The 22,718-nt window shown below is 53.8% G+C and overlaps 1 protein-coding gene and 1 non-coding gene across 8 annotated transcripts; both read right to left on the minus strand.

Annotated features, from left to right (window-relative positions):
• Positions 1–2,916: 2,916 nt before the first annotated feature.
• Positions 2,917–3,000, minus strand: LOC131498625 (small nucleolar RNA R38). Its single transcript, XR_009255507.1, has one exon. It is a non-coding gene; the product is annotated as a small nucleolar RNA R38 (small nucleolar RNA).
• An 8,337-nt stretch (positions 3,001–11,337) lies between these two features.
• On the minus strand, positions 11,338–22,718 carry PRCD (photoreceptor disc component). 7 transcript variants are annotated; one of them, XR_009254738.1, is made up of 5 exons: positions 21,763–22,713; positions 21,471–21,646; positions 21,100–21,168; positions 18,503–18,583; positions 11,338–13,138 (listed from the first exon to the last, which is right to left on the minus strand). XR_009254738.1 is itself a non-coding variant. In XM_058703004.1 (4 exons), the coding sequence occupies exons 2-4, from the start codon at positions 21,542–21,544 to the stop codon at positions 12,956–12,958; spliced, it is 195 nt and encodes a 64-aa protein (XP_058558987.1). In that variant the 5' UTR covers positions 21,545–21,643; positions 21,763–22,718; the 3' UTR covers positions 11,339–12,955. The 7 variants fall into 7 exon arrangements, 3 of the variants coding, with proteins under 3 accessions (XP_058558987.1, XP_058558986.1, XP_058558988.1); XR_009254739.1 differs by having other exon boundaries at positions 11,338–13,007; positions 21,763–22,711; XR_009254741.1 differs by lacking the exon at positions 11,338–13,138 and adding an exon at positions 14,233–14,278 and having other exon boundaries at positions 21,763–22,714.

Consider the following 22,718-nt stretch of genomic DNA (forward strand, 5'->3'; position numbering starts at 1 on the left):
CTGGGCTTTCACGAGTGAGGCAGCTACTTGAAACCATAGCTGATGCTAGAGAACAGTCTAGACTGGAAGGGAGGGGTGAACAGTTCAGAACAGCAGGAGGCCAAGGCCTCTCACCACTTTAGCTTGGCAACAAACTGTCCCTTGGTCTCCAGGATAGCACGGTACTGAGTATGTTTCTCTGGATAGAATACATGGTCCAGAAAGAATACCATCAAATGTGGGATCCACGGTACAGAGTCAGTCCATCCTGGGGTGTGACACGATGACCTTTACTAGTAAAGAAACACGACGACCTTGATAAGCCAGCACAGCCCAAGCTAGGACTCCTGACCCCCTTGTGTCCGTAACACTTTGTCCCTAGCCCCTTCACATCTGCAGCTATCAGAACACTCTGTCAATCTGTCAGAAGCGAGAAGTGCTAAGGTTGTGGGTGGCCACCCATTAAGGGGCAGAAAATCGATTTGGGGGAAACTTAGCAAACAAAACATCCAACTGCATCCTGTGTTAACTGTTAACCCTACTTAATGGCATTCTCTGAAACTTTCACTTCTACAGAACACAGTTAGCTGAGCACCGAGTAAAATCCCATAATGTGGGTCTCAGTGTGGAATCCACAATGTCACAAAGCCCATTTTTAAACACTTTTATTTGTACTTCAAAATTTAAGCCCAAGACAGAACTTCACAGGAAATCCACCCTGATGAAACGTTCTTCCGAGGCTGAACACCTGCGTCCCCTCAGTTTCCTCGAACAGAACGTGTACACGTTAACCGCCTTCCGTCCACCACCGCCGCATTCTTGCCAATGAGCGAATTATACCCACATCAGCTAAAAGGTTGCATCCTGGATATTCTTAGCTATGCCCTGATTTGACCAACTGCCAAATATTTTCCGGGATAAAGTCACTCATAGTCTTTGGCTGCTTTTTGGAGACGAAGTCCAAACAACTCTGAAGTCGCTCTCCTTTGGCGGGGGGCAGGGGGGAATTGCTTCACAGGCATTAGTAACTGGCACGGAACTTGGCATCACTGGGGAGAGAACCTGCAAGACCAAAGGAGAATCATTCGATAGAACGGCCAACCAGGTGACTCAAAACTGAAGGCTACATTTAAAGACCCTAACTTAAAGAAAAGGCAATGGTAGCAGCAGTCGTTCTAGCCAAGCATTAGGCCCACACTGTTGAAGGCACCGTCGGTGCAGGCCGGTGCGGTTCCCAGGGGACTCGACACTGCAGCGTGCCCTGGGGAGCTGATGCTCAAAGGGAAGTGTCTGGCAACGGCCAGTCTGGAGACATTCACACCTGACCCTCTTCTGGAGGTAAAACTTTGCAAGTCAGACCTAAATGTCTATGCGAGTTCCGTGGAGCAGTCACACCCACTCAGCGGCAACCGTAATGCAAGAAGCGGGTTCCCCACTCGCTAACACATCCTTTTACTGGGTTTTACTTCCAGGCTGTAAGCTGCTGGGGCCGGTTTTCAGGCTTACTAAATCCCACCCCAAATCTAGCCTCCTTGGTGACTGAACAAATATGTGACCTTAAAGAGCCCACACATACCTCCCAATCTGAACAGAAAAAGGCACGAGCCCACTGCAAGCCTGGCATTTCAACGGGAACAGCGCCAGACACCGGCCCGGCCCAGCACCACTGTGCTGCTTGCTTGCTCACGTGCCAGCCAACCCGGCCCTCTGCCACCTGAGGCGGCTCTCGCCAGTCACGTCGCGCAGACACGACCACACGATCGGAGTGAACCCCGCGGAGAGCTCCCGGCTGCTGGAAACAAAGCACCCGGAAACCTGATAGCCCTGCCGGTGTCAGGACGGCCCTTCTCTCCTGAAGGTCAGGATGCGGTGCCGAGGGGGTCACGGTCCTCGTACATTCACACCGCCACAGCTGGCAGACTTTCTACATTCCCGTCTGTTTCAATGAGTGCTTTCATTGCCTTGAAATGTGTGACAAGCACTCTTTCATACCCCGGTTAAGAACATGACCCCAAACTGGGCTACTTGCCCATTTCTGGCACCTCCTCTAGCCTGTACCGTCAGAACCATTAATCAAGGGGCCTGGAGCGTGACAAGGCAGCCGCACTGTCGGTTTTCAAGTTGCAGAGGGACAATGCGTGGGGTCTTGGCCGGGTAGACACAGTTCCCTCTGGAATCCATTCAGTTTGATCTCTGATAAAGCCTGAACTTTTAAGTTTTTTACTTATTTTTAAGAAAGAGAGAGTGCAAACGGGGAGGGGCAGAGAGACGGAGAATCTCGAGCACACTCCACACCGTCAGTGCAGAGCTTGACACAGGGCTTGAGCTCATGAACCAGGAGATCATGACCTGAACCCAAGTCGAGAGTCGGAGGCTTAACCGACCGAGCCATCCAGGCACCCCAAGCCTGAACCTTTAATGCACAGAGACAAACCCCAAAGCCTCAGAACAGATGGGTTTCCCCTCAGCCGAGGTTTTCAGACAGGGATAACTAACCATCATAGGCTTGCGGGGCTTCTTAGAAAAACAAAGACAGAAACACTACAAAGCAATAGGGGAAGAATCATTTCACTTACTTGAGGCGAAGCAGTCCCGTACTCACACACTGCGGACATCTAGCGAAGGAAACAGACCTGTGTTACAATCTCCCTGCCGCTCAGCACAATCCTAAGCCCAGGGCAGGAGCGGCAAAACCAAACATGCCAGCCGCGTCCGTTCAGAAGGTCTCTGCTTACACACACCAGAAAGCCTCTTCAGACACGTCGCCGCTGGCAGCTACTTCTGGAGGGTCCTTTTTCAGCCTCAGAAACCGAGGCTGGGACTGTACCTGGCGAGGAGAAATTGCAAGAGAAAAACCTGCTGAAGATACACACGGGTACTCACAAGCAGCTCACTTTCAAATCAGACCTGAATTTTCCAGAGAGCCAACCTGGGAAACTGAGTTTCAGACATCCACATTCCACACAGAAAGGCCTTTCTCTGCCTTCAGACAGGGATAACTTTACATCATCACGGACTCAGCTCCCACCATCCAACCAGTTACAGCGCAGGCACATTCCATTCTTCCCCTACCAAATTCTGCTCTACGTCCCTCATGAAGTATTCTCAAACTTGTGTACTAACTTTCCTTCAAAGGTAAAAACTGTTGACACCTAGAGCCTAGATGTCCCCAGCATCCCAGATCTGACTCAGTGACACTTCCTGCCCGTTAGTTTTAATTTTTTTCTAATGTTTATTTTTGAAAGAGAGAGAGAGAGAGCACAAACGGGGGAGGGGCAGGGGGAGAGGGAGACACAGAATCCGAAGCTGGCTCCAAGGGCCTCAAACCCACGAGCCGGGAGATCATGACCTGTGCCTAAGTGGATACTCAACCAACTGAGCCCCCCAGGCGCCCCCCTGCCCTTTAAAAGACAGGTTCTACCTGAGCAAAAGTGCCTGAGAACGGAGTATGGGGTTTATCTGTCGGTAAAATGCTCCAGACAGTGCGGTTACTTCTTCCAGGCAGCCCGTTCAAGGCCAACTGTACAAAGGGGACCTGCTGCCAAGAGGCAACATGACACAAGGTCATTTCTCCTTCGCTCACCTATGCGTATGAAAGGATCCACAGAGCAAGATCAGTTTTTTAAGTAGAGGATTATAGATCTGCCCCAAGAGCTACTTAAAAATAGCCAGGGCTATAATCTTGCTGCAATAAAAACCCATGAGCTAAAAGTAGATCAGATTGTCTCATTTCTCCCATACAACTGTTCTTGAAACAGCCACACAATTCTTGGGCTCACTCCAGGGCCATGCACACCCGTGGCGGGAGGTGTACATTTAAACACTTTGTAGGAGTTCGGAGGTATAGCCAGGTCTGGAAAGCAGTAACACTGTCTGACAAAGAGATAAAGCTCTGGTGGGGTTATCTCACAACAGCCTGAGACTAGAGCCTGCATCTTTCAAATTCATCTAATACAAGGTTTCATCAACCTCAGCTCTGAGGTTCTGGGGAGAGTCTTTGTCGTGGGGGGCGGTCTTGGGCATTGCAGGATACTAAGCAGCATCCATTAGATCCCATTAGCATCCTCCACCCCCCAGCAGAGAACCACTGGTCTAACCGCCCCCCCCCCGCCACCAGCTGATCTAATCGGACCTCAATAATTCTTCAATGAGACTGAAAAATGGTTTTAGCACCCCCACACAATTTGCCCTATTTTTATGGTTCTTTAAAAACAAAACAACAATAACAGCTATGTAACTCTAAGCCTCAGTTTCTTTACTCAGTAGCAAAGGAGAAAGTAACTACTGCACATAAGACTTGTTAGAAATCGTTTGGTGGGAGACCGTTTGGGAAGGAGCCTAGCAGGGTTCCACACCACTTCCCTTACCCAGGCAGTAACAATCCTGGGAGGCTCGCATCCCTGAAATCTAACAGATGGGACACTAAAGGGACCCTAACTTATGCAATTCTGGCAAAGAGCTAAAAAGACCTATTTCCATTAATAGAAATCTCATCACAAAAACCCTTACACTCAATGGTTTTCACCGGGGCGCCTGGGTGGCTCAGTCGGTTAAGCATCCGACTTTGGCTGAGATCATGAGCTCCCGGTTTGTGAGTTCCAGCCCCCAGCCACGTGTTGGGCTCTGCGCCGACAGCTCTGAGCCCGCTTCAGATTCTGTCTGCCTCTCTCTCTGTCCCTCCCCTGCTCATGCTCTCAAATTAAATGAACATTAAAAAAAAAAAACCCCAAGGGGCGCCTGGGTGGCTCAGTCGGTTGAGTGTCCGACTTCAGCTCAGGTCACGATCTCACGGTTCCGTCCGTGAGTTTGAGCCCCGCGTCGGGCTCTGGGCTGATGGCTTGGGGCCTGGAGCCTGCTTCCGATTCTGTGTCTCCCTCTCTCTCTTCCCCTCCCCTGTTCATGCTCTGTCTTTGTCTCAAAAATAAACAAACGTTAAAAAAATTAAAAAAAAAAAAAAAAAAAAAAAACCCAACCCAAACCTGGGGTGCCTGGGTGGCTCAGTCAGTTAAGCACCAGACTTCGGCTCAGCTCATGGTCTCATGCACGGTTCATGGGTTATTTAAAAAGCTGAGCCTCAAGGCATCAGAACTCTTCAGAAAAGATGTCCTTTCACACAAGGATAACTTTGAACCACGCACAAATATTTCTAAATCCCTCCCCCCACCGCAACCAACACCCATTTCCTGAGTCTCTCTCCTACCCCAGTATGCAGCAACCATTTTGGTTCCAAACAGTGACACCTAGTGGCCCCAAATTACACTGGCACAGACCCTACTCATTTCCGGATTCTGGGTCCATTTTTCTCACCCTACCTGGATTTATGCGTCAACGTGTTCATAAAATTAAACTTAAAATCAGAATACGGGGTGAGACGGCGGAACGTGACAGGCCTGCACATCATCTCGACTTTCTCACTTCTGGTGACCACCCATGTCCTGCCGGCACCCATTCTTACCCGTTTCAGGGCTCCATCCGTCACTTTTAAACTTCACCCTGCAGGTCTGCTGCTCCCGGTCTCCGCAGACGCCAAAGAAAAGCCTGCGGGGAAGGGAAAAGTGAGCATGGACGGTTCGTTGTAAACTCATGACTTTCCCAAATCTGCAATCCCACTTGTAACTGTAGGATGGAATAAAAACTACGGAATGGGGCCGTTCACAAGACCCTCCAGGAGGAAGTACTCGGGTGCCCTCTCCCGGGGCTGCCCTGGGAGACCCGCAGGGCCGGCACGCGGTGGCTGTGCGGCTCACCGGGCTGAGCAGGCTGGAAGAACCTCCCTGAAAAATAAAGGCTCCAAAAAAGGGCTTGAGCTCTCTCCCACCAACCATTAACACTCGAACCATTCAGAAAGCGTTCTTTTTTTTTTTTTTCAACGTTTTTTATTTATTTTTGGGACAGAGAGAGACAGAGCATGAACGGGGGAGGGGCAGAGAGAGAGGGAGACACAGAATCGGAAGCAGGCTCCAGGCTCCGAGCCATCAGCCCAGAGCCTGACGCGGGGCTCGAACTCACGGACCGCGAGATCGTGACCTGACTGAAGTCGGACGCTTAACCGACTGCGCCACCCAGGCGCCCCCAGAAAGCGTTCTTTCACCCAGCATCTCAACTAACCCCAACCACGGCAGACGCGACGCCGGTTTATCGTGGCCTCTGAAGAAAGGGGGGGGGGGGCAAGTGAACCAGCGTCGGGTCAAGGAAGACCCCATTTCCCCACCACCGCAGCCTTACCAGCACCAAACACCCGAGACTGCTCGTCCCGTTCGGGCCAGACAGAGGCCGCCATGACTCCCAGCCACGCGGCCTGCTTCGAAGAGAAGGCGGAACTGCGCCTGCGCGCAATTTTCGCGGCAGTCTCGGCAGAGCTCTCGCGATGCTGGGAAAAGGCTCATGGGAAATGTAGTCCAAACAACCGTCGCTGGGGGCGGCCGCAACCTCAGCGAGAGCCTGGAGCTGCGGTGGCCGCCACCAGGGACAGTAGAGAGCCTGGGGTGGGAGGCCTGATCTTTGAAGAAAACGAAGACGGACGGTTGTTTCAGTTACAGCCATTTATCTCGTGTCCACGGATTGTCCCTGGCCAAGACTGGGTTGGCTTAGAAAGTGGGGGGCGGGGCTGGGGGGGGCTTACGAGGGAAATGGATAAGGAAACCGAGGCCCGGCCGGATTTCGTTCTTAATTGCCCTGCGGAGTTCACCTGGGGCGGGGAGGGGGTCATCTGGATGATGGGTTGCATTAGAGAAGGGGGTGCTGATTCCCGGGGACTGTGGGGGCGTCGGGCGCAGCAGCAGGTGAAGCTGGGGCGGGGGCGGGGAGGCTCCGGCGGCAGGGGGCGCCAACGAGCAGCTATCCGACTGATCCTCCGCGGCTCTCGCCGTGTGGCTTTAATTCCGACGGGGCAGCAAATAAATTATGAAAACTGGGAATGGTGTAGCACCCACCGCCCCTTCTGACCGCTGTTTTTCAGGCAACACTCTGGCTCCGTGTTTGAAGTAGCAATCGGGAGAAACACCTAGAGTCAGGGCCACAACTTACACCTGTTTGGAAATTAAGTTTGCAAGCCCGGGAAGCCTCTTCTGCATTAGCCTCTCCCCATTGTCTTCGACCCTTTTAGCAAGGTTCTCAGGGGCATTTAGTCTGGGTTATATTTTTCTGGTTATATATGGCCGAATGTCGTAGGCGCTTATCTTCATGTTACCACATTTGTTTATGTTTGCCTCCCTTAATTTTGATTGTAAGTTCTTCAAGGCAGGAGACGTCGCTTTTAATTATTTTTTTTTTTCTTTTTTCATTTCCTCACAGGGCCTCATTGGTATTCCGCTGCCTCTGCCGGCAGTAAGCACTCAACAAATAATAGTTGACTCACTTCGCGGTAACTTCTGTCATGTGAAATTGACTCTTTTTTTTTTTTTTCAACGTTGTTTTTTTTTTTTTTTTTTTTTTGGGACAGAGAGAGACAGAGCATGAACGGGGGAGGGGCAGAGAGAGGGAGACACAGAATCGGAAACAGGCTCCAAGCTCCGAGCCATCAGCCCAGAGCCCGACGCGGGGCTCGAACTCACGGACCGTGAGATCGTGACCTGGCTGAAGTCGGACGCTTAACCGACTGCGCCACCCAGGCGCCCCTGAAAGTGACTCTTAAGGGTCTCTGTCTTGCCCTTAAAGGCACTGTTTTGTGTATTACCAAAAGGAAGCGTGGGTTCCCTCCCTGTAAACTAAGTTCCTTTCATTTCAGACTTGGAGAGGGAATTTGGAGGGTAGAAGTTACGAGAAGCTGCTTGTCTGTCGGCAAGCAACCTGCTGCAGGCAAAACATAGTACTAGCGAACACTTCGTAGCACCTACTATGTGCCATTCACGACTTTTGGACCCTATGTGTGTCGATTGCTTTAATCGGCACCACCGCCCTGTGAAGCGTGCTGTCACTACCCCCGTTTTCCAGAGGAGGGAATGCAAGCATTGAGAGACCAGGTAACTTTCCCAAATTCACACGACTAGTCATTGCTGGAGTCAGGGTTTGATCTCAGCCCTGCAGAATTCATGCTTTTAGCACTAAGTTTTACTGAACTGCATACATCTATAAATCGGTCATATTACGGGGCTTTTGGGTGTGGGGGGGAGGGGAGCAAAGAGGGGTCTTGTGTGTTTGTAGGGGTGGTTAGGGATGGAATCGGCGGGCGGGGCGGGGGGGCACCTGTTCCATGGTTTTGAGCCACTTTAGGGCAGGAACGGTGAGGATTGGAAGGCTGCAGGGGTGGATGGGTACAAGACTGTGAGGCTCTGGGCTCTGGCAGGGGCGTCTCGAGTCCCAGACTAGTTGCCACCTACTGTGTGGTGAGGGGCCCCTGTGCCATGGTCCACGGTGTAACTTTGACACCGACAAGGCACTTAATGGAAGAGCAGCAGGCTCACAGCGGGTGGGCTGGCACGGGCGGCTGGGCAGTGGCCAAGAGGACAGAGCAAAACGCAGTGAGCGGGCTGGTGCCGGAGCCCACGTCGGGCACGCTGCCCGGGCAGTCCAGAAATCGGTGGGAAAGACAACAAAGGATGCATCAGATTTCTGAACTAGCAGGCAGGGGTTCAGAGCTGCCGAGACCAAAGTGGTAGTGTTGTGATTTCTTCTGCGCTCGTTGCTGGTGAGGTCTGGGACGTTAGAGTTTTTAACGTACGGTGGAATTATTATGTAGCTGTCAGTCGAGGCTAGTGTGGCTCTGTATTTACTGACGTGGAAAGAGTCACACAGTCTAGCCGTAAGTGACAGAAGTAGGTCACAAGCTGAACAGAGCCAAAGTGCTGGTCCAGGACCTTGGCTCTGAGCACCGGGGTGAAATGCAGTCAGCTGTCCTGCTGTGTTCAGGTGGTTAGCTTGCGGAGTCCCATCCACTGATAGGATTTAAAACATGGTGTCTGAAACCCACGTGAATAGGAAACAGAGTCTTTGGAATATTGAGGTTAATTTCTTAACCTGGAAAGGAAATCTTTACCGTCATCAGCCAGAACGGAAGGTGGGTAGGTTCATCCCAAGCAGTGGACTGCTTACACTGTGAACAGTGGCACCACGACTTATAGGAAGTTCGTCTGTGCAGCAGCACCGTTCATCGCCAGCCCACAGCTGTTGTTTGTACATCTTACAAACGGAACAGAGCTACTGGACGAGTTTGTGCTCCAGTGGCGGGAAGCTCCTCCCCAGCCCTAAGGGTGAGTCTCGATTAGTCTGCACCAGACCCTTGCGGTAACTCTATTCCTCCTGCCAGGAATTCAGAAATGGGTTTGTGATGCAATTCTGCCAAGTTGGGGAAAGTTTTCTTGTTTTTAAAAACAGCAGCCTCTCTTCTGGCTTTGGGACACCGCGAAGATGTGATGCTGGAGGCTGTGGCAGCCATCTTGCATCTGTGAGGCTTGCTGCAAAGCAAGAGGCCAAAATCTGACCCGGCAGAGTGGAAACCAAAAACGTAGAGTCTGCGATGATGAACTGCCGAAATCCCAGTCCTGAAGCCCCCTACCTTCAGACCTTTTGTTCTGATTCAGAGTCACATATTTTTACATTTTACTGAGTTTCTCAATGCGAGAGGCATCTTACAAACAATGGCATGTTAGTTTCAGTGACACGCAGAATGTGCGATTTAAAAAAAAAAAAATCTCCTTACTGTTTCGGCCATCTTCAGTTTGGTGTTCTGTTAGAGTCAAAATCATCCTAGATTATCTGATCGACATGTCCCAAATCTTTTTTTTTAATTATAACTCTCCGAAAGAACGAGTCAGGGCAAAATAAAAGGAGAGACACCTGGATGGCTCTGTCAGGTAAGCGTGTGACTTCAGCTCAGGTCATGATCTCACAGTTCACGAGTTTGAGCCTTGCATCGGGCTCTGTGCTGACAGCTCAGAGCCTGGAGGCTGCTTCGGATTCTGTGTCTCCCTTTCTCTCTGCCCCTCCCCTGCTCAGGCTCTCTGTCTCTCAAAAATAAATAAAACGTTAAAAAAAAAAAAACAAAACAATAAAGTGTACCTTGGAGAAGAGGCGACCTTGGCAGTGGGTTCTTTCCTGTGTTTGCCAACAGCAGGCATTTCACTTGCCTGCTTTGAAGAGCTGTTGCCTCTCATAAAATTATTGCTTAATGGGTTCTTAAAAAATAAGGGCGTATGTGAAGAATGTGTAATGTCCTGTTGACCTCTTCTGCTCTTTTCAGGACACGTCTCTCCATTCCCAGAAACCCTGCCTTCTCACGACTGCTGCCCAGCCTTTGCTTATACTGTTTGTTCCCTTTGCCTTGAAATTTCCTTCCCTTCATCCTCTTCTCTGCTGAGCAAATTCCAACTCCTATGTCAATACCCCCTCCGCAAAGTCTCACCTGAGAAGCTGCAACGGTCCCGAGCTCTTTCCTCGGTGTTCTGTCCCAGGCTGGTTTAGCACATGCACTGCACCCAGACAGGCTTGGAGTCAAGCCCCAGTCCTGCTGCTTCTAGCTGAGTATCCCTGGGCAAATGACCTCCCCCTCTGTCTCAGCCTCTTTTCTTTTTATTATTTTTTTTTTCATTTTTATTTTTTAATGTTTATTTTTGAGAGAGTGAGAGAGACAGAGTGCGAGCAGGGGAGGGGCAGAAAGAGAGGGAAACACAGAATCCGAAGCAGGCTCCAGGCTCTGAGCTGTCAGCACGGAGCCCGACGCGGGGCTCGAACTCACGGACCGTGAGATCATGACCTGAGCCAAAGTCGGACGCTTCACCAACTGAGCCCCCCCAGGTGCCTCTCAGCCTCTTTTCTTATCTGGAATTTTAGAACAGTACATGCAAAACACTTCCACGGGCCTGGCACAAGGGAGCACTTTATTTTTTATTTTATTTTTTTTTTTTTTAACATTTTTAATTTTTTATTTTTGGGACAGAGAGAGACAGAGCATGAACGGGGGAGGGGCAGAGAGAGAGGGAGACACAGAATCGGAAACAGGCTCCAGGCTCCGAGCCATCAGCCCAGAGCCTGACGCGGGGCTCGAACTCACGGACCGCGAGATCGTGACCTGGCTGAAGTCGGACGCTTAACCGACTGCGCCACCCAGGCGCCCCAAGGGAGCACTTTAAATAAACAGAACTCTTGTGGCGCCTGAGTGGCTCAGTCGGTTAAGCGTCCAATTTTTGGCGGTTCGTGAGATCGAGCCCCGCGTCGCGTTCTGTAGTGATGGCTTCGAGCCTGCTTGGGATTCTCTCTCCCTCTCTGCCCCTCCCCTGCTTGCTCACGCGACCTCTCTCTCTCTCAAAATAAATAAAAATAAACCTGAAAAAGAAAGAACTCTTGTTATTTGAGCATACTTCTTATGATGCTCACTGTCTCGTGATTATTTGTTTCCACCAGCCTGTGAGCCAGACAAGGATCAGGTCTTCATTGATTTTTTTTTTTTTTTACTCTTTAAGTCATCTTTATTGAGGTGTAATTTACATACAACCAAACGCATCCATTTAAAATGTACAATTCGATAGTCTAGTAAGTGATACACCCGCGTAACCGCCACCCCGGTGACGATTTAGAACCCTGTCATCGCCCTGAAGAGCACCTGCGGGTTTTATTTCAGTCTCCAGATCCAGCCCTGGCCCCAGGCAACCACTGATCTGCTTTCTGTCGCTGCAGATTAGTTCTGCCTGTTCTAGAATCTCCTATAAACGGATTCATACAGGAGGGTGTTCTTTTGTGCCTGGCTCCTCGCGGTGCCCCGGGTTGTGGCCCACAGAGTGGTCCGTCGCCTTTTCATTGCTGACCACAATTCCGTACAGCCCTCGTTTATTCATTCACCTGTTGATGGATATTCGGGTTGTTTCCACTTTGGAGCCGTTATTAATAACACTGCTGTGAACACCTCTGTACGAACCTTGGTGTGGCCCTGTGTTTTCATTCCTCTTGGATAACTTGCTAGGAAACAGCCAAACTGGTTTCCCAGCAGTGTCTTCCAGGGTAACAGCTGCTCCGTACCTTCACCAACGCCTGTTATGGTCTGTCTTCTTAACGCATTCATGTGAGCGTGAACTAGTATCTCAATGTGGTTTTCATTTGCATGTTTTTTAATTTGCATTTAATTTCCTTGATGACTCACACTACTGTGTATCTTTTTTTATGTGTTTATTGGCCGTATGGATACCTTCTTGTGAAGTGTCTATCAAAACCCTCCCCCTTTCCCTGGGCTGTCTTCTTATTGAATTGTAAAACTTCTTTGTATATTTTGGATACAGGTCCTTTCTCAGATTTTTGCTTGGCAAATAGTGTCTTTCCAAGAATTCGATCAAGTCCAATCTTTCCGTGTTTCTGTGACGGCTAACGCTTTCTGTATTCTCTCCAAAGGGCTTTTTTTTTTTTTCCTCCATCGGATCACCTTCCCCGTGTCTGTTTGGGGATCCCACCGACGTGTGCATATCCTTAGGAACGCCACGCTCTCTTGAGCTCTGATCTCGTCTCTCACCCGGACAAGACCACGGCGGTCCGCTTGGTTTCCCCTCCCCCTGCCACAGGCAGGGAACAGGCAGATGCTGAGACAGTCCTGGGGTCACCAGCCTGTGTGCTGCCTGTTGTCAAGCGTCTGTTTCTTCTGCTTGGCCCAATTTCCTGATTGTCTGTGGCAGGAATTCTTCATTTCTGCATCCACAGTGCCTGGCACACAGGCGCTCCATAAACGTTTGCCGAGTGGGCGGATCACTGCCAGCATCTCCAAAGACAGTCCATTATAGTCTCTTTTGATCGGGAGAGTCTGGAGGGCCCCCAGAGGTCAAGCGGTCCATCGCCTTCATTTTACCAGACGGTTCTTTCTCTGAGGGTGGTCATCAGTCCTTTACATCCTGGCACCAGCCCACTTGGGTTCGACTCAGCACATGCCTGGTAAATGGGGAGACTGAGGTCCGGAGAAGGAAAGGTCATATGACCAGGCAGTGGCTGAGCGGGCGCGACTGGGCTCCCTCGGCCAGGATCTTTCTGTCGTCCTCACTGGCAGGTCGGGCACTGTCCCCCTTCATCGCTGGCACCTACCACAAGGTGTGTATGTTGCAGGCTCCCGGTACGTGCTTGTTAAATAGATGGCCAAGGAACACGTTAAATAATTTCTTTTAATGCATCGTTCAGCCGGCTTCTGCATATGGCAATAAACGCGTGTGGGCGCGCACATGCGCTCACACAGACCCACGCCTGGCCATTCCTATCCAGGTTCAGAGGTCATAGTCGGTCAGTAAATCTTTTTTGTTTTCATTTTCTCAGCCACCCTCTAATCTTAAGCCCCACTAGGGGGCATATGTACCGCACAGAGAGGGTCTGCAGTCCTTAGGTACAAGGACTTGTTTCCAGCTTAAGTCCCCGGGGGATCCCACTCCACGACGCCTCCTCCCTGAAGCCCCACACCCTCCCCCTGTAAAAACAAACAAGGCCTTCCTTCTCAGCCTCCTCCCTCTCCGGCTGGGCCGCTGCCACCTTCCTCTCCCACCCCCAGGGCTCTGCCCCCGCCCCACCCCCAGGGGTTGGAGGCAACAACAGAGCTTGAGTGATGACCTCAATGTCTGTCATCCCTGTGAGCGGCCACGGCTTCCTCCCTGCAGGGGGTGACAGATCCCCCAGGATCTAGCCTTTGGGTGGGGGGTGGGGTGGGGTGGGGCAGAGCCTGGTTCAGCCTCGAATGATGCATCAGGAGTAGCCCTGGTAATCCCATCCCCCCCCCTCCCCGTCCACCTGCAATGGCATCCCTGGGGTGGGGCCACAGCTACCATTCCCGGTGCCCTGGTTGTCCTCAAGCCCAGACTCAGTCCTCCGCGCCCCAACACCTTCACGGGCTTTGGCATCACATTGCCCGGGGAAGGTGTCCTGGCTTCACTACTAGCTGTGAGTGACCTTGAGCAAGCTCTGTGAACTTCACTTTCCTCATTGGGTGAATGATAAAACGGTTCCTGCCTCATCAATGAGACAATGCATGTAAATAAAGCACCTGGTACACTGCCTAGCACATAATAAGTGTTTGAGACACATTAACGTTATTAATATTATTAGGATCATTATCATATTACCGTAAACCTTGGCCATTTTCCTTCTTTTCGGGCTCGCAAAGAAGCATTACTTCCCACTGTCGCAAGGCCTTGGGCTTCTGCCTAACAGTGAGGTCCTATAGAGGGTCCCTGGGAACCGCCAGGACCCTGCTCTCGTGCCTGGTGCCTGCCTCAGACCGGGAGCCACGCCCACCTAGTCTTGGGCCAGGGCCCCTTGGGCGCCCTGGCCCAGGACCACCCTGCCCGCATCCACACAACCGCACGTTTGGGATGGGCGAGGTACTCCCCGTGGTCACATCCGCACCCTAAGGTGACACAGGACAGCGGCGGCTGCTATGTTTGCTTCCCTTGCTCCCCCCCCCCCGCCCCCCCCCCCACCTCGTTAGCTCTCTGGTCATGTTCCAGTCTCCGGGAGAGACTGGCAACAACCCCGAGTCTCCGCCACAGAAGCAGCAGACAGCAGCACCTTCCTGCTCCAGCTGCTGCCCTCGGCCACCCTGCAGCTCAGAGCAGTCTTTTCCCTGTCACTCAGGCTCCAACCAGCAGAGAGATTAGCATACAGACAGAGGACAGAGAGGCATCAGGGCAATCACCTCCTGTCTTCTCTGGGAACAGAGATGCATTCGGAAAGTGGAACCAGTTGGAGGGGAGGTGTCTGGGCCAGGACTCCCACTGGAGGCTGGGACGGGGTTCTAGGCCCCCAGAGACAACAGTGATGCTCCCTCGTACGGCCTGACTGGGTGCTGGGAGCTGGGTCTTACCAGGTGCCCCTGTGCTGTGCTCTTTTTCAAATATATGTATATTTTTTTCAAATATATGTATATTTTAACGTTTATGTGTTTTTGAGAGAGAGAGACAAAGCATGAGCGGGGGAGGGGCAGAGAGAGAGGGAGACAGAGAATCCGAAGCAGGCTCCAGGCTCCGAGCCGTCGGCACAGAGCCCGACGTGGGGCTCGAACCCACGGACTGGACCGTGAGATCATGACCTGAGCCAAAGTCGGCCGCTCAACCGACTCAGCCACTCAGGCACCCCTCCTCTGACTTTTTCAGAATTACCCATCACCCCACTGCTGTGATTGCAGAGAGACGGGCAGGAAAGGCCACGGAGTGAGGAAGGCGGCGAAGGACTAGCTATTCAGAACCTACTGTGGTTGCGACCTTGCCTGTTCAGTAGGCGACAGGTCACAAACGCTGTCACCCCGGCTCAGATACATTGAACGCCGACTGTGTGTGCTAAGCACTCTCTCCACGTTATCTAATTTAACCCTTACAACAGTAGCTTCCCTGTTACCTTCCTCGTATGAGAAACCCCAGGCGAGGCTGTTCAGGAACCCACCCAAGGCCACAGAGGCGGGAAATGATGGGGGGAGGCGAGATTCAAACCCGGCTGACTCCAGACTCCCCGCTCTTAGATCCTGCATTGTTATTTCATGGTGGCCAGCGCCCTGGACCAGGGGTGCCTCGGCTCTGTCTCTCTGGTCGCCCTTAATCCCCTCCTTCCTATTATGGTCAGTCTACCGAGCCCCCCCCCCCCCAAGTGCTTCCCTGTCCCCATTCCCAAGCAGCAGCTCTTTGCAAGGAAACAGGGTGGGGAGAAGGACTCGGCCTTTTGGGGACATCTCGGGTCCACCCCTGCAGCGGGAGGGAGATAGTGGGCTGAGGAAGGAGCGCCTCAGGCCCGGGCAGCCTTCTGTAGAGACGATCTCGGCTGAGGGTGGCAACTTCCTGCAGCAGGAACGCAAATGTGCTGGTTGTGCACAGCGCCCAGGGGTGGGAGAGGCCCGGGGAATAAGAGGCGAGCGTGGGCTGGGTGTGTGGGGAAGGTGTAAACACAATCTGCTCCCACCAGAGCCAGCCTGCTCCGTACGGGAGAGCACCCCCCCCCCCACCCAGCCCACACAGCGCCCCAGCTGCCAGGGTCCCCCGGCAGCCGCCGAGGCCGGGCGAGAACACATTCCCCACCCCCAGCACCCCTTCCCCTGGCTTTCCCTCCCCTCTCCTGGGACAGAAGCCTGCAGGGGCCCCCATCCCCTGAGCAGGTTCCTAGAAGGGTGCTGCAAAGGGGTGTCGCTTCGTGGATGTGTGTCTGGGCCGCGAGCCAGCCCCTGTCCAGCCAGGGTGACCTTGGCCTGACAATTCCTCAGACCAGTGGAAGGAGACAGGGCAACTTGGAAGTGGCAGGGAGCAGAGGCGAGGCTGCAGTGACAGGAACGTGGCGAGCGAGCAGAGCACAGGACGAGCTCAAAGGTAGGATCAGGGAGCGCAAGCTGGGTCCCGGGAGCAGTGCCCTCCCCCCCCCCCCCGCCCCCGCCCCCGTGGCCCTCAGCCTGACAGTCCTGTCACCGGGGAAGGTGAGGCCTCGCAGGAGAAAGACAGGCTGACGGGAGCTGAGACAGGTGGTCACGAACTCCTGGGCCCGTGTCAGGTGGGCGGTGGGGCTCTGTCTCGTTCCAGCACAGAGCTCCTTTCCCTGGTGTGACCCTTCCCCTGACTCCGCCCTGCCCTACTTCTAGAGGCTTCCACTGCCAGGTTCCCCGCCTTACCAGCGGCCCCTCCCCCCTGGTTTCAGCGTGGGTCCCCTCTGTCTGCATCATCTCCCCTCTCCTTCCCTCAGAGGTGGAGTCAGGGCCGCAGAGGGACGGCTGTCTAGAGAATTCCCCAGCTGCTGCCTCCAGAAGGCAGGGCCCGGGGCCGGCCAGGCTGAGACTTCCCTGGTGGGCAGTGGGGGCTGGATGGGGGGGAGGGGGCACGTGTGGGCGGGCGCAGGGGTGGGGGGTTGGCTTTGGAAGATGAATGGCTTCCAGACAGTCGGGAGCAGTTGCCTGCGGGGTCTGCGCCTGGATCTCAGGGAGCAGAAGCGGAAATTTGCTTTTATCTCTGCTCTGGATCGGGCAGGACTGCGAAGAGAGAAATGGGAAGAGCATCTAGGGGCAAAGGAGGCCGCCGGCACTGAGCAGTCAGCAGACTGACACAAACAAGGGTCACGCTCTCCCCCCTTCCCACTTGCCACTGGCCCTTTGGAACACGCGCACGCGTGCACACACGCGCATAGAAACCCACACTCGGGGGACAAGCTGAGGGATGCCTGCTCGCAGCTGCAGGCAGACATGTCACAGATCCAACTGGCATTTCTTCCTGATAATCTCAGCCGAGCAGCGAGTGACGGGGGGTGAGCTCTAGGGACCGGGGAGAGGCAAGTGCCACAGGGAAGTGAGCACCCCCGCGGCAAACTGAGATCGCACGGCCTGGGACCACAAGCTTTGGGGGGGCTGCCCGAGAACCCCTTCTCTCCCAGAGTGGCTGCCTGGCCCTGGGGGGTAAGAGCGTGGGCTTAAAGCCTCCATCTGAGGCTGTGGGAGGGGGGTGTCCCCCAGTTAGGTGTCCCCCCCCACCTGGCTAGATGACCCTGGACAAATTCATTCACCTGTGTTTCCTCGTTGCCAAAATGTGGATAATAACATGCCCGGTCTCCTCAGGTCATTGCAAGGATTAAATTCGTGAACGTGGGCCACCTGGGTGGCTCAGTGGTTAAGCGGCCGACTTCAGCTCGGGTCATGATCTCGTGGTTCACGGGTTCAAGCCCCGTGTCGGGCTCTGCGCCGACAGCCCGGAGCCTGGAGCCTGCTTTGGATTCTGTGTCTCCTTCTCTCTTTGCCCCTCCCCCGCTCATACTCTGTCTCTCTCTCTCTCTCTCCCTCTCAAAAATAAACGTTAAAAAAATTTTTTTTTTTTAATTTGTGAGTGAGAAACCCTTCCATAGCGAACATGAGCCATCAGCAATCCCTCGGTTCTGGGGCTCCTCATTCCCGACCTGTGCCTCCCCGAGCCTGGGCTGCTGGGGTTGCCCCGGAGTTGACCCAGCAGACCCCACCAAGTCCCTCTCCGGACCTCAGAGGAAGGGAGCCCATCCCAGAGCAATAAACATCTCTGCCCCTCCTGCCTGCCCCAGCCAGGCCTTGCCTCGGGAGCCCCATGACCAGGGCCTGGGGCGAAGAGAGGACAGGCAGGTCCAGGGGCAGAAAGGGAGGGGTCTACATTCTCCATTGCTGCTTTTTCCCATTCTCCTTCTTGCTGCTGCTGCTGCTTCCAAAGCACCCTTTGTGGGGGAGGGGGCAAACCAGGACTTGAACTGAAACAGAAGACCAGGCCAGATGAGCACTTCCTCCCAAGCCAAGGCAAGAGCTTGTGTCAATGCAGAATGGATATTCCAGAACACCACCTCTCCCTTACAAGTCCTCTGGCACTACCCTCAGGCCCCCAGCATGACCACCACCTCATCCCCAAGCCTAGAAAATGCTGTCAGGATCACACGTCATTCCCCGAAAACTAACCCTTGCCCCGTGGCCTGGACCACAACGGGCTCAAGGCAGGAGTGGATGGGAGCCCAGCCCCCTTATTCTCAACCTCCATCGATGACCACAGAGCTGAAGGTGGCCTGCTCTGCTCCCACACGGCCAGGCCTTGCAGAATCTTCCTTCCTTGTCCCCAGCCCAGCCTTCTACCCTCCAGGGCTCACAGCCCTGCCCTACCTGCCTCTGCCAGCTGATCGCAGTCCCCGGGGCCGAGCTCTGCCTGAAGAGATGAGGACTTACTTCAGAGTCTCTTTCTCCCTAAACAGAAAAGCACAGTAGTCAGAAGATTGAAGGGGATGGCCTTCCCGTGTTTCTGGACTTCCTCTTCCTCCCAGCCCATGCCTAGCGATTCACCCCACTACCAAGGGGGTAGGAGTGGCCAGGAAAGCAGCTGGAATTGGAGAGCAGAAATTTCAACGCATGTGCCGCCCAGGCCAGACCTTCAGAGCAGCCACTATAAGCAGGAGGGGTTAGATGTTGGGCCGATTTTTCCAATGAACTGAGTCCTGAGGAGTTAACAGGCAACTACTCCCTTCCGGCCAGACCAGACTGGGCCAGGCCGGGCCAGATGGTCCAGATTCGGCTCTGTTTCTCCTGACAGGGGGTCCAGGCCCATTTGCCGCAAGGGACATAGACCTGCCTGAATTCAGGGACCTGTCAATCCCCATCAGCCCCAAATCAGATGGATGACCTTGAGCGAGCAATTTACACGCCACGTCCCTCAGTTTCCTCCACATTAACGGAGAGATAGAAACACCTGTCTTGGGGCGCCTGGGTGGCTCAGTAGGTTAAGTATCCAACTCTTGATTTTGGCTCAGGTCATGATCTCACGATTCGTGGTTCAAGTCCCGCTTCGGGCTCTGCGCTGACAGCGCGGACCTGACCTGCTTGGGATTCTCTCTCTCTCTCCCTCTCTTTCTGCCCCTCCCCGGCTTGTGTGTGCTCTCGCTCTCTCTCTCTCAAAATAAATTAATAAATTAATGAAAGGAAGGAAAGAAAGAAAGAAAGAAAGAAAGAAAAGAAAGAAAGGAAGAAAGAAGAAAGAAAGAAGAAAGAAAGAAAGAAGAAAGAAAGAAAGAAAGAAAGAAGAAAGAAAGAAAGAAAGGAAAGAAAGAGAAAGAAAGAAAGAAAGAAAGAAAGAAAGAAAGAAAGAAAGAAAGAAAGAAAGAAAGAAAGAAAAGAAAAGAAAGAAAGGAAGGACTTGTCTTGCCATCCCTCTGGGACTGTTGAAATTTCCAAGCGAGTTAATACACGAGAGACCTCTGGGGAAGAAAAAAAGCACCAATCAAGTGTCACGTAACAAGAGAACAGCCGGCATTTATTAAGCAGCCGTGCCAAGTGCTTTACGATTATCTTAATTTCAACCTCACAAACCCCTTCACACACCATTTTCTTGCTAATCCCAGTTTATACGCCAAAAAAAAAGATCACGTAACTTTCCCGGAGTCCCTCAGTCAGCAAGAGCGGAGTCAGGACTTGAACTCTGTGCACCTGCAGACCCAAACTCAACAGGGAGGACCGGTCACGTGAGAGCCTCCTCTGTGTGAGGCCCGGTGTCCGTCATTTTGCAGCCGTCCTCCCGTTTCACCGGTACGAGTACTTGGGCACTATTGTGACCATCTCAGCTAGCCTAGATGTCAAGGAAGGGCATCACAGGAATGCCTGCTTCCGGTACGTGCCCAGAGCTTTCCCAGTGGGCCTGCTGACATTCAGAGCCTGGGGGAGTCCCAGCACCAAGGAGGAATTAGGGGCCACACACGGAGAGAGACTCATACTCTCATGGCTCACCAGTCCCTGCACGTCTAAGGGGTGCTGCAGGCAGGTCCCCGGAAAGAGACACGGGGGCGCATCAGCAGGCAGGCATGCTGACCGGCACAGCCACCTGAGCCCTGTGGGGAGACTCCTTCCTGCCAAGGGCCCTGGAGCCCAAGCACATCATGCTCTTTGTTTCACTAGGGGTGAGAGGCGGCTGGTCGACCTTTGGCAGGAAAGAATGTCACTTCACACAGGACTCCCACACTAGCCGCGGGTCCCCAGGCACAAAAGAACATGCAAAACAGTATGTTCTTAATAAAGATTTGTTGCTTTTTCAGTGTTGTTGGTTTGTTTTTTTGTTTTTTTATTTTTCGGTGGGCGTAGGAGCCCCTGTCATCAAAGGACACTGGTCACCCAGGGAAGGAAAAACCCAGAAGTTCCCAAAACTTCACCCCTTGTAAAGGCCACATGGTTTCAGCCCAGGGAAGAGTTAACTCTCTGGCCACTGGAGACAGCGTCCTGCCCGCAGGGGCTGCCCAGCCAATGGCACTCAGTGCCGATGATGTCATGCTCTTCCTGCGCCTTCTATTGGGGACTGGACAGCGAATCCCGCTAGAGGTTCAGGCAGAGGAGTCGCTGAGGCTGAGCGGGGGCAGCAGGAGAGGGGGAAGGGAAAGCGAGCAAAGCAACGCAGGGCTGCCTCTGCCCCATCCCTGTCTCCAGTCCCCCTGCGCCTGCCGCTAGAAGGGACCCCGGGGACCAGCCCACACTCGGACAAACAGGCAGGGCAGCTGTGGTCCAGAGGAGAGGCTGGGGGCTCCCAAGGCCAACTGGAGAAAACAGACGTTGAGTCTGCCCACCAGGCACACAGGGAACAGGGTGGCTGGGGCGAGGGGCCAGCACACAGCGTGCGCAGGCACACACTCGTGGTCCTCCCCAGGCTCGGACAGGGGCAGGGAGAGCGGTAGCTTCTTTAGACGCACCCTCCCTCCTCCACCCCACGTTCTCTGCTGCCTCACCTGCCTGAGGACTGGAGGTCTGTGTCCACGTTGCTGCCCACGACCGCCCCATCGAGTCCGCTGGGCTCTCTGTGGGTGGGAGAAACAGGCGGGAAGGGCTGTGGGCAGTGCCCAGACCCAGACCCCCTCTCCCCCGGGACCCAGCCACGCTGGGCTGTGGCACTGGGGGCTTCGGCCAGAGTCTCTGAAGGGCCGCAAACTCCCCCCCTGCTCTGAGGGGAAGCCCCTCAGGGATTCCCGGCAAATCCCACCACCCCCCCCAGCCTCCCTGGAGGTCCAGGCAGCCTCTGCCCGCCTTTGGCTGGGCTCTCGCCGCACCCAGTGGATTCTCCCCACCACCACCCGAGCCCATGGCCCAGTCGGTCTCTCACGGTTGGACCCGGTTGGCGAACCGACGGCGCCAGAGCATGGCCAAGGTGCTGAGCAGGAAGAGGGTGGTGCACATGGCTCAGCCGCCCCATCCCCTCCCAGACGGGGTCTGCAGAAGAAGGCCGAAACGGCCCCGCCAGCTCCCACAAGCACCGCTGGGTCTGTCCCGAGGTTCCTGCTGGTGATGGATTAGGAGGCTCAAGCTGATTAGTGGGGTCAGCAGACCCGACCTTGTGCAGACTGATTAACCTCGCTGGGCCCAGGCTGTCCCCGACCGTGGCAGGGTAAATTCACCTGTCTGTTCGGGATGTGGATGGGATGTAGATGTGACTAGGGCCTGGGTCTGGCCCTCAAGGGGCTTCTCGTCTAGACACATGCACCAGCAGGTGAGGTAAATGACCACAATAGAGTGACTTAGGTGAATGAAGGCAACTGCAGGGGGTTGTAAGCGGCAGGGAAGAGGAGCCGGGGGCATCTGAATTTGCAGGTGCTCAAGGAAGGTTGGGCCCCCAGACGGAAGACTGCCAGCGCTGCAGACCTGAAAGCACAAAGCATATTCCAGCAACAGGAAGTTGACGGGCAGTGGAACCATGATGTCGCGCGGAGGCTTCGGGAGGGGAGGAAGGGAGGAGACTGTTAGATGATGAAGCCAGGAAGACGAGGGAGGCCAGAGAGTGAAGAAGGGCCGGCTACGTGACTCGGTTGTCCCCTCTGGACGATCCTCTCCAGATGTCACTGATGACATACCCTCTTCCGTAAAGACCGAGTTCAAGTGGGCACTCCTGAGATAGGTAGTCGCATCCGGTTAAAAATTATATACCATAGTTCTGTGCAAACACACTCCTGCCCCGTAAACACAGATAAAACTTGTAAAGGATGAGATAAAACCAAACAGAAAGATGATTTCTCCTCCTTCCTTTTCACGTCCCAGTGGAAACTCCTGGGCAGCCACTTGGAAGGGCATAGCACTGCTCTGGGTGTCCGATCAGAGGGGTTCAGTGAGGTGGCCCAGTGCGGTGTGCTCAGTATTGGCCCAGGCAGCATGTGGAGCAGACATGCTCTGAACATCCCCCCTCCTCCATCCCTCACCAAGTCCTCCAGAAGAAGGCACTAGATCTTCCTTCCTTCAACTGAGATGGAGGCAGTGTCAGGGGGTCTCCTGCCCAGGATGCCAGGGAGGGACCTCAACCCTGAGCTCCAGGGAGGGACCAAGCTGGGGCTGCACGTGGGCTCTCTACTTCCAAACGTGA

Source organism: Neofelis nebulosa, chromosome 16, assembly GCF_028018385.1.
Source record: "Neofelis nebulosa isolate mNeoNeb1 chromosome 16, mNeoNeb1.pri, whole genome shotgun sequence".
In the NCBI taxonomy this organism is placed as follows: Eukaryota; Metazoa; Chordata; class Mammalia; order Carnivora; family Felidae; genus Neofelis; species Neofelis nebulosa.

What these genes read in the sequence shown, in the direction of transcription:
- PRCD (XM_058703004.1), bottom strand. Translation starts at nt 21,544, where the DNA reads ATGTGCACCACCCTCTTCCTGCTCAGCACCTTGGCCATGCTCTGGCGC. An exon ending in TTCGCCAACCGGGTCCAACC is followed by an intron (nt 21,169 to 21,470) that starts GTGAGAGACCGA and finishes TCCCACCCACAG; the next exon opens with AGAGCCCAGCGGACTCGATG. An exon ending in GACCTCCAGTCCTCAGGCAG is followed by an intron (nt 13,008 to 21,099) that starts GTGAGGCAGCAG and finishes CTATTTAACAAG; the next exon opens with CACGTACCGGGAGCCTGCAA.